Source organism: Miscanthus floridulus, chromosome 3 (assembly GCF_019320115.1).
Source record: "Miscanthus floridulus cultivar M001 chromosome 3, ASM1932011v1, whole genome shotgun sequence".
NCBI lineage: Eukaryota > Viridiplantae > Streptophyta > Magnoliopsida > Poales > Poaceae > Miscanthus > Miscanthus floridulus.
Genome location: NC_089582.1, coordinates 51469000 through 51480289, shown reverse-complemented (window position 1 = coordinate 51480289; position 11290 = coordinate 51469000). Strand labels below are relative to the sequence as shown.

The window sequence follows — 11290 nt, the reverse complement described above, 5'->3', positions numbered from 1 at the left end:
AGCAGCAGGTCAATGCTCATACTGATGAGGACACTGATTACACTGATAATGAAGACTACAACGACGAGGACTACACTCTAGAGCCCGAGACGGCGTCCAAACGCCAGAAGCGCCACACTCCGGAGCAGATCCGAGAACTCAGAGCGTAATACAGTAGAACCAATTAAATCAAACGAGAAATAATTAATTAATGTTTGCTTGGTTTATTACTTTGGAGTTAATTGCTTGAGTGCCTAGCCCTTTATATTTGTCTTGTGTGTGTGCAGTGCATACCAACAGAATGACCACCCAGACAAGCCGACACGGTGCGCGCTCGGCGCAAAGATCGGCTTGGAGGGCAGGCAAGTGCAGTACTGGTTCCAAAACCAGCGTTCCCAGATGCAGGTCACAGTCACACACATCTTTTCATTCCATTCCATGCATGATCAAATGTACAGCTAGTAGTGGAAAGAACTGACGGTTGCAGTTTCTTTCAAAATTCCTGCAGGCAAAGGCTGTGGTGCAGAAGAGCAAGGCGGCTCAGCGGGAGACTGCTGCACTGACGGCCGAGAACATGTCGCTTCGCAAGGCCATACTGACCAACTCCTGCTTCACATGCGGCGGCGCAATGGTGCCCGCCGAGCTGCCGGCCGAGAACCGGCGCTTGCTGATGGAGAACATGAGGCTCAGGGTCGAGTGCATACGCGCCACCGCCCTGCTCAACCAGATCTTGCGCTCGGCACCCCCAGCCGAGCGGCGCCCACCAGCAGTCGTCGCCTGCCGCCCTGTGCTGTCCGTCGGCGAAGGGGCCAGCAAGGCCGACCGCGCTGCTCGTCTCCGCAGGCACGCGGAGGCTGCCATGGACCAGTTCCTACTGCTCGCGACCAAGGGGGAGCCGCTGTGGCTGCCCACCCCCGACGGGGAGGAGCTCAGCTACCTGGGGTACCAAAAGAAAGCGACACTCCCGGTGCACCATGGGTTCTGCCCGGACGGATTCATCATGGAGGCCACCAGGGAGACTGGCATGGTCAGAGCCTTTGTCGCCGACCTCATCGTCATGCTTACAGACGCGGTACGTGCGTGCACATGTACACACATCTTCGTTCTCCCATCCATGCATTCCTGCAGCAATCGCACTGCTAAATATGCATCTAAAGTGGCTTTAATTTGGTGCTCGTGTTTGTGTTGTTTGTCGATCAGAAGCGCTGGTCTGAGATGTTCCCCGGCATCGTGGCTGGTGTGACCGCCAATGGTGCCATCTCCGGTGGCGTCTTGGGTTCACGTATTCAGCTGGTGTGTTCGGTTCGCATGCATATTCCATTCGACATCTGTGTTTTTTTAGCCAGCGATATATGTGTTGGTCGTTCAACTGACATTGTGGAGCACCGATCGAGCACTTGCAGATGAACGCAGAGCTGTGGGTGCAGTCGCCACGTCTGCTCAACCGCAGCATCAACTTTCTGAGGTATAACAAGCGGGTGGCCGAGGGGCAGTGGGCTGTGATGAACGTGTCCGTCGACGGCATCCTTGGACCGCTAGGCAGCCGCACCGCTGATGCCGCCGCTGTTGCAAACAACACAGGCTGCAGGCTGCTGCCGTCCGGCTGCCTCATTGAGGACATGGGCAATGGCTACTGCAAGGTAAGTACAGTCCAACTCCAGCTTGTTACTACAATCCCTCCATAAACAGTAATTATATTTTAGAATTCAGACCTTCAGCTTGAAATTCCCTCGTGCATTGCAGATCACATGGGTTGTCCACGCGGAGTACGACGAGACCGCAGTGCCAACAATGTTCAGGCCACTGCTCCGCTCTGGGAAGGCTCTCGGCGCGCATCGCTGGCTCGCGTCGCTGCAGAGGCAGTGTGAATACCTCGCTGTTCTGCACTCCATCCAGGTCCCAAGAGGCGACAACGACAACACAGGTGAGTCATGTCATGGACAACAAGGAAACTGTCCATATATAACCTCTGATTTCACTTTTCATATACTCTTGGATTAATTAGCTGGGAACAGTAACATTTGAGCGATATATGTATCGGCTTTGTTCTTGAAAGCTTCCACTGCAGCTGCCATTTCGTCAATGGGGAAGAGGGGGATCCTGGAGCTGGCACAGAGGATGATGACGGTTTTCTACTCGGCTGTCTCTGGTCCCGTCACTCAGCCGTCCAGCAACCTCTACGAGTGGCCTGCTAGCGCTGGCACAGGCGCCAGAAGGACTGACGCAGCTGTGCGCATGGTGACCTGGAAGAAAGCCGGCAGCGTGGCTGACCTGGTGCTGAGCTCCAGCACCACGGTGTGGCTGCCGAACACGCCGCCGCAGCTTGTGTTCCAGTACCTCTGCGATGGCCAGAGCCGCGGCGAGTGGGACGTCTTCGCCAATGGCGAGGCGGTGACTGAGCTCTACTCTGTGGCCACGGGCCATCTCCATGGCAATGCTGCCTCCGTGCAATACTCCAATGTGAGTTCATTATTTGCAGTACGTTCTAGCTAGCAATGCTATCACAGCAAAGAGTCACTGGATATATATCTATCTGATTCAATTCTGTTGCAGGTGATGACCGATGGAACCAACAGCAAGAAGGTGCTGATCTTGCAACAGGCGTGCACCGACGCGTCATGCTCCATGGTGGTCTACGCTCCCCTCGAAGAGGATTTCATGCGTGCGGTCATGGACGGTGGCGACCACGCCTCTGTCTTCCTCATGCCGTCTGGGTTCGCCATCCTTCCGGACGGCCATGGCAGGGCTCGCCATGCTCCGAGCTCCTCCAGCGCTCCCGTCGGCCGCGACAACACTGCTGGGTCCCTGCTCACTATGGCATGTCAGGCGCTGCTGCCCGGCTCATCCCCGTCTGACAACCATGCTGCTGATGGGGCCTTCGACGACGTTGGCAAGCTGCTCTGTCATGCACTGAAGAAGATCAAGGCTGCCGTCAAGGCCAACATCGTCATCCCAGCTTGATGCAAGGGGTCGGGCACAATGCCGAATAATGCTTCTACCAAATTTGAGACTTGCCGAGAGAATAAAAACATTTAGACTCGGTTATCGACGTGGTAGTCCCCTTTTCGGAACATTATCGTCATTCTCGTTTTCTCCATTTTATTGCTTTTGTCATGGATTTGTGTTGGTTTAATAATATGGATTATGTTAGGATGGTTTGTCATAATGTTTTCTTGTAGTGATCTGGTTACTAGTACTTGTTGCTTGAAAATTTCAGTTTTTCTTCACTATGAGCTTGCCATCAGGTTTTTCGGTTTGCCTTGGTGTCATGATATTTTGCAGAGCAGGTAAGTTTCATGGCAGTGTCCAATTTTAAATTGATCGGAGGTTGTTCGTATCAATATCCATTTGAGAATCTAAGTTAAGATGTGTCTTGGTTGGCACAATGAGTGATTATTGGTTGGCTAAATTCAGCCAGATTAGGCCCCAGATGTAATACTATGTTGATTGGATGCCTGGTTTAGCAGTTGGGTGGTTGGGCTCTTGCCTCCTTCATGCACAAGTTGTTTTCCAAGCATGTTTGCCCTGTATCATGAGGATACTTTTGCAATCATGTTTGACCACTATCACTATCTTGGGCACATTATGGTAAGTGTTGAACGTAAATATTCTGTTCACATATTTAACAAGCTCACAAATACATTGACTAGCTAACTGGTTCCTTGATTTCCCTTTCTGTATGATCATCCTAAAGATGCTGAGCTACTCAACACCCTTCATCAAGTTCTATGCTGAGATGGAAACCATCTTTGGCAGCGGCATGGCAATAGGCCGATTTGCCCATGGGTCCAATAAACCTCTTGGGGTGAGCTTTATACAGGCTGACAGTGCTGCTGGCAGAATGGAAGACACATCAGTGAATCAAGGGGGTGATGAAAAAGACTGAGTTGGGGGAGGGCACAAGGCATGTGTTGACCTCCAATGGTGGAGGTAAACACAAAAGGTCATACTTCGATGAGAATGAGATCCTACTCATGACAACCATGAATGATGTTGCCAACAATGTTGCCAATGCCCTAAGGGAGACTGGGCCTGCTCGATGCAGACATGTACCATGCTATCATGAACATGTCTGGATTCACAGAGGAGGCCCTCATTGTGGCCTCCAACCATCCACACTCGCACCTTTCACAGCAGCGTTGTAACCCATATCGCAATCCAATTTCGGCCTCGGCAGTAAGCTGTCGGCAGTGATACTCATAGCCATTACCATCGGTATCTGAGACCGACTGTGGTGTACACTACACCGCCGTATTGGCTTATCATCCATCCATGATAAGGTCCTTACTTCCATCGCATTGAAACACGACCCGCATGTGTGGGTATGCACTAACACCGCCGCATGGCTTATGATCCGTTCGTGATCAGATCCTTATTCCGTCGTATTGGAGCATGACCCACCTGTGTCGTGGCGAACATCACCATCGCTTCAGCGTATGAACCGTCAGGTCAAAGGGCATGGTCACCATCGTGTTGCAGTACGATCCGCCCGTGATGATCCTTTAGTCAGTGTTGGGTTACTAAACTATTCGGCGGTGATGCACTATTGACTCCTGCCACATCAGACGAATAGTGGTGGTGATGGCCGTCTGCTTCACCAAAAGCGAGTGGTACGGCGGTGATGATAAAATAACCAACGGCCCTTACATCCGACGGTGACAGAATTGCACCGGGTCTTCATAATATATTTACTAATTCAGCTGGGCCTTAATAACTTACTGAACACACACCATACAGATATAATCATTACACATCATTCATTATATCCACAACGAAAAGTACTTGTTATAATAACAATGCTCGACACTAACACAACAACTGTGTCAACTGATGAATTAACATAAGCGGTACATAGATAGCATAATAAAGGTTCTGCTCCCTACAGACTTACATAACTAAAATGAGGTAGATGTGCTCTGTAACACCTCTGGTGTTTTGACCTAATACTAAAATTTGACATGTCATCATGTGCATTGCAAAGCATTCATATAGTAGAAAATTTTGAATGCATTCACTATATAATCTTTATTTCATAATGTTGTTATTTCATGTGATGTGTTTCAAAAACCTTAAACAAAGATCATGACCACAAGGGTCAAATTTCATGTGATCATGTGAGACCATGTGTCATTTGACTCAAATAACCCTAATGGGCCATGTTACTGGTCAAAAATCAAAATTTAAGTAAAAGGAAGACAAATCAAATTTGAATTCACATTCAAATCATAAAAGTCCTTTTTGCCCCTTTTAATTAATTCAAAATCCATGAGGAATTTGGGGTTGAGGCAAAAAGCAAAGTTGGAGATTATTTTATGAAGATCAACTTTGGTATTCAAAGTTTTTCAAGTTTACATATAAAATTTGGAGTAATTTTGAAATGATTCAAATCTTTAAATGTACCCCAAATTTGAATTTCAAATTGGAGGCAGAATTTGAAAATGTTTCTTAAACCAAAGTTGTAGTACTTGAAAAATTGAACAACTTTCATTTTTGGAGATTTTCAACTTCTTTAGAAAATTTCTGAGTAATTTGAGAAATGAATGCAGTGGCAGTTCTGTAATTATTTCAAAAATCATCTCCACCTCACTGCTTGCCGCCGGCGCCACGCGGGGGGGTCACCGCCGATCAAATTTCGCCGCTTTCCCGCGTGCAGGCACGTCACCGTCGCCGTGGCGTCTCCGTCGTGCGCTGTCGCAGCCGGGCGAGCTCATCCCGGCTATAAATAGCCACCGTCGCCGCCGTCGTCATCGTTTTCCCCTCTGCTCTGCTCCGCCACCGTATAGCTCCGCCGCTCGCCGTAGGCCTCGTCGAGCCGCGTCAGCCGTTCCCAGCTACGTCAACGTGATCGCATTGGTCTTGCGCTCCTCCTCGACTTGCTCTCGTCGCTGGTGTTGGCCGGAATCGCCCGGCGCAACCCGTCTTCCCCGTGACCGGTCGGAGCTCCGCCGCGACTGCCCTCACCGTGGGCAGGCTGCTCCAGACCATCTCCGACTGCACCGAGTCCACCATCGTGATCACAGTGAGCTCCTGAACGTGTTTATCACTTCGCTTTTGACGCTACCGCAGTTTTGCCGGGGTTACGTCGTGAGCCGACGTGCTCGAGCCGCCATGGCCGGCGTGGGGTCTTCTCCGGTGTGCCTACTGCCGTTCTGAGGACTGGGGTAGATTCGTAGGATGGTGTAGATCATTTTGGTGCTATCCACCTCGCCGAAGACTCGCAGTCGGCGCGTTTTGGCCGTCCAGTATGGCAGCGCCGCCGTGCGTCCTCGTTGTGTCGCTGACAGCGGGCCCAGGCTGTCAGTGAAGCTGAGGAAGAACATAGAGCTTTGTTATTTTCTGATTTTTGAATAGTGCAGCAATTTTGCAATTTTGTAGGAATTTATTTACACATCCAAAAATTCTGAAAATTTTTGTGTAGCTTCTGTACATGTTCTAGTATGATTTAAAAATTTGAAATTTGAAATTTGGATAAATTTTGAATGTTCAAATATTCAGTCCATTAATTGAAAAATGCAATTTCCATGATTTTTGTAGGTCACTGTATAATTCCAAAAATTATGAAATTTGTTTTGGTACACTAATTTGTCATAAGGAAGCTTACATAAAATTTTCAGGTCATTTGGAACAAGTTTATTTTTGGGCTTAATTCCAAATTAATTCAAAAATAGATAAAAGCAAACCCTAAGTGTTTGATTAGTGTTGGATCTTGTTTTGGTCATATTTTGTGACTAGTAGGATTCCAAGATCCATTAGGTCAAGTCACATGTGTGGTTCTTAATGATAGGGTTACAGGTTGGTTTTGTTGGCTTGCAACTGTACCGCGAAATCAAATCATTTGTGGGTGTTTTTACATTTCATGTGCCGTGAAAGCATCATGTTTACATTATCATCAGGTTAAAGCATATGTTATTATTTCATGTAGAACCCGAGAACGAAACGATTCTAGTTGAGCAAGTTCTGGAAGAATCCCCGGTTGTCACGGGATTTGATAATTGTGGTACTAATCCGGAACCGGAAATCGTCAACGAAGGCAAGCCCCGGTTTATGCATTAAGCCATTACCTTGTTACTTTGAAAAGTTTATCACCTATGTTACTTATTGCATTAAGTTGATCAATTCAAATATTACCTACTTGATGCATTACCTACCTTGTTACTCGTTTACCATCCTTGAAGATGTTTTCATTTATAAAGGCGTAAATTGCTTAGTATGCTTTATGGTAGGCTTTCAAAGTAAAAGTTTTGATACAATCAAAGATGGCATACTGGCCGAAGAAAGAAAGAAGGTTGAATGAACTAGAGACTAGTCGGGTGACTTATCTTGAATTGTGGGTAATGTTGCCGACTATGTCGCTTAAAGGCCACTCATTGTGGATCTTCTGAACGAGACACTTTGTAGTACTGGTCACATACTCTGGTAAGCCTACTTCGGCTAATCCGATACTAAGACGAATGCCCGCGCACTAGGAGTGGAGAGATGGCGGGAGTAGCGTGTACCCTCGTGGCTGGAATGTGGCTGGATTTGAGGTGTGCTGTGCTCTCGGGTGGCGTGGAGACGGCTTAGTATAGGAGGATCCGGTAGCGAGGTTGATATATGCAAGATTTAGTTCTACATATGTCGTGTGATAAGGAATCCCCAGCTGGGACTTGAATCAATTCGAATTGCCGGCGCTCCGCGGATATGGAGACTCGATTCATTACAGAAGCAATGTAGTACTGGTGAATTACTAAAATATGAGAAAAAGAATGGAATGAGAAGGAATGGAATATGGGAAATGTATATTTAGTTGAGATAATGAACTAAAAGAACTTAGTGGTAAACTTGAAAATAGAATGAAGGATAGTAAGCTTTTGGCAAAGAACTTTTGAATCTTGCTACATCCTTACCTTGCCCCAAATCCCTGCATCTCTAAAGTCTTACACCCTGTTACGTCGGGTTAGTCTTGTTGAGTACCTTTGTACTCAGGGTTTGTTAACCCTTGTTGCAGGTGAGTCGCATGCGCAGGCTTGTTTTGGTCCCTGCTGCATGTCAGTGTTTGAAGTCAACGATGATGATGAGGAGTAATGAGGTCTTTGGACAAGGCACTAGTTTGTATGATAAATAAAGTTAATGTAATATTATCCCGCTACTATGGTCGTATGATACTTATGGTATTGTAAGTTTGAAAACAACTGGTTTGTAATAATACTATCCTAAGACTTCCGCTATCTTTACTCTGGTATATATTTGAATAAAATGTTGTAATCTGCAATGACTGTGATTGGGATCCTGTTTGAAAAGAGAATCATGGATGATTCGGGTTTCCCGAGGACACCCGACAGACCCGTTGAGTTGTTGGGAACTCGTGTACGCTATCCGAGGTCTGTTAAGACACGATAGGTGCATGTGGGCCCAATTCCTTAGGAGGTTCTGCCACATGCTCCGCTCTTTCAGATTGGCACTCCTTGATCAGCTTGGCAGCCAATGCAGCATAGAACCCCTCTTCTTTCTCCCATAGCCATTGCAGGAAAATCGTTCAAAAGCACTGAAACTCTAAAACCTGCACAATGCAAAGCAACAAAATTAATAATATTCAACATACCATTGGTTTAGTTACCAAGTCAAAATTGGACTATATATAGACTCAAAACAACTCCCTACCTGAACAAAGACATGTCCTAACAATAAAATACAGCATATGAATCTTTACTGCTCTGCTAATGACTCCATAAACAAGGGAACATAAGGAATATAGTGAGGTACGTTCAAATAAATAATCCTGGTACTTTTATGATAGCGGACGACCTGGATAGGGAGGACATGAACTTTTCTGCGGCTCATGTATGCCATCAATGTTCTATCCTCCCCAACAAAGAAAATCAAATTCCATTCTAGGTGAACTACATTCACTCTGTAGTCCGCATTAGCAGCCTCGGAACTGAATCCAATATTGCTCAGTCCAAATAGCTGCAGCGTGTTCACCGTATGCTTGAATGTCCATTTACTAGTACCATAGTCTTTAAGGATCCAGATTGAAAGGTCAGACGCATTGAAAATATCAGTAATACATAGACACAACTGACCCTAATCTCCATGGATGGACATTGCAAGACCTGGTGGCCAAAGAATTTTCCACCATGTCTTTTCCTTCATATCAACAACAACTATGTGGGACACCTCCAGCATGTGCATAAAACCATTAAGAAACATAATTCCTAAAAATTTGCATACTAGAATATCCTCTCCGCATTCAGATTCTTTACACATCCATGCTCTAGTTTTGGATGAGTAGATACTGACAACTAACACCCCAAGCGACCTTACCCACAGTTCTACCACATGGAAGTGCGAGGAGATTGTGGGATTGAACCCCAAGCGAGCTGAACCATAACAAAGGTTGCTATGTGGCAGTATCGCTAATTTGCTAGTCACCGGATTGCATACAACATAGCGAAGCCCAACGCACCAGCAGAGGAAGTGGCCTCTTCATCAATCTAAGATGACTAAATCCTGAATGGGGAAGGACAAGAAGGAAAAGGAGGGGGAATCACTGGTGAAGCTGGTGAATCGGTGTTTGCCTTTCTAGTTGCCATACATGAATCTGGCGACAAACTAAGGTAGCTCCTTACGGTGCTCGGATTCGGAGATGAGATGGTACCAGGAGCGACACACACACTTGCAGCTGCACAAGGTGCGGGAGGTGAGGTGGTGGAGGATAAGGACCAAGACATCGTCTATGAGGATGTCTACTTCGTTCCTCTTGTTGGTGGCCTCCTCCTCCATCTTGACTAGGATGTTGTGGAGCGGGGCCGGCGATGGAAGCGGCAGCGCTGTTGCCTAAATGAGAGTAGGAGCATCTGAGGGGATATGCTCGTGAGCTCCTTAATGATCAGATGGAAGCTTGATTCGTACTCAGATGAGATAAGAGGGGAATAAAAAGCCAAGAAACATGGATAAGGGAAGTGCAAGAAAGCATTACCCTTACCTTTGGATCTTGCAGCAGTGAGCTCGAGCGGCCACAGCGGTGATGAGTACCAGCCTGGTCACCGGTGGATCTGTGCGGGCGTGCCGGTATGGCGCACTGGCGTGGAGCACTAGCTTATCGGCGGTGAGTGGTGGCTTGCACGCCGATGAGTAGGTGAGGAATAGTAGCACTTGAGGAGGAGACGGACAGGGTGGCGGCTGGGTGGGTAGTGGTCTTTGTAGGCTAACTAAAAAGGCGCCAAAATTCTAAAAACGCATGGGAGTCTCGCGCTGGCATACAAATATTGATGATACCGGCGGTGAAGGCTACCGGCGGTGGTGATTGGGTCTTAAAGAAGATGGTACACAGCACCTAATGACGAGTGTGTCATACGGAAATTGAACGTTGGAAATGAACAAAATATTATGAACATTATTTTTATAGGTTACAGCAAGAAGATGTTAGCACCTAACGGCGAATAACGACGGTGATACAATTGTTTCAACGATGCTTATATCCGATGGTGACATAATTGTACAATATTGATACTAACAATGTTCAAAATCAACAAAAGATATTCTTTTTCGATTAACTCTGTTACACTTTTCATTCACCATGCATACAATAACAAGGATCTATCAGCAACTATAGTTATGATGACAAAAACCTTGGTCCTGTTCTTTAGCACTACTTCAGCAGTACTTTTCAGCGAACAAACAGTGTTTTTCTCTCACAACAAATCAGCATAAGCCAAATTTCAGCGATGAGTGTAGGTTTATGCCCGCACTCAGCGATGGACATCTCGTGAAGCGTGGAACCCGGACAAAGGCGTAACTAAACCTTCACCGCACCTCTGGATCTTCACCAAGAGTAGGGACGATGTCTGGAAGAAGCCTGTGGAAGAACCACCTCACGGAACTCCCTCTAACATCCTAAAGGATGAGGAGCCCCGCGAGGAGCCTTGCCCATGACGTCTTCTTCATCATCGAGGAGAAACGCATGGCACGGCGTTAAGAGATCCCAGGTGGAGATCTGTGGGCTCAAAAGGTTTCCCAGCAATAGCAAGGCACCCTCCGCCCTCTAGGATTTCCTACAGATATTCTGACCTAGAAGTCTCCCGCATGCCGACCATCAACGAGCCTAGCCGCCATGTCACTGGCGACCCGGGCCACCGAAGATGGTATTGTTCTTCCCCATCTCTTTGTGGAACTTCCTCTAATACCCAAGACGAACGGCCACCAGTAGGCCACTATAGAACCCGATCTTAAAAACCTTCTCCCAGCAACGGTGGAGCCACCGAAGTACGCCATGAACCATGGTGGACGAAAGGAGTTGCCGCTATCTCACTCAGTCTAATGCTAAGGGATT

At 47.1% G+C, this 11290-nt stretch overlaps 1 protein-coding gene across 2 annotated transcripts; it reads left to right on the top strand.

Moving 5' to 3' along the window:
• The first annotated feature begins 294 nt into the window (after positions 1-294).
• On the top strand, positions 295-3102 carry LOC136545712 (homeobox-leucine zipper protein ROC6-like). Of its 2 annotated transcripts, none has more exons than XM_066537699.1 (7): positions 295-384; positions 488-1051; positions 1180-1272; positions 1383-1619; positions 1723-1903; positions 2048-2439; positions 2533-3102. In XM_066537699.1, the coding sequence occupies exons 1-7, from the start codon at positions 379-381 to the stop codon at positions 2938-2940; spliced, it is 1881 nt and encodes a 626-aa protein (XP_066393796.1). In that variant the 5' UTR covers positions 295-378; the 3' UTR covers positions 2941-3102. The 2 variants fall into 2 exon arrangements, with proteins under 2 accessions (XP_066393796.1, XP_066393795.1); XM_066537698.1 differs by having other exon boundaries at positions 2036-2439.
• The last annotated feature ends 8188 nt before the right edge of the window (positions 3103-11290 follow it).

Coding starts and splice junctions, on each gene's coding strand:
- LOC136545712 (XM_066537698.1), top strand. Junction 1,273..1,382: donor TGGGTTCACGTATTCAGCTG/GTGTGTTCGGTT, acceptor GAGCACTTGCAG/ATGAACGCAGAGCTGTGGGT. Junction 1,620..1,722: donor TGGGCAATGGCTACTGCAAG/GTAAGTACAGTC, acceptor CGTGCATTGCAG/ATCACATGGGTTGTCCACGC.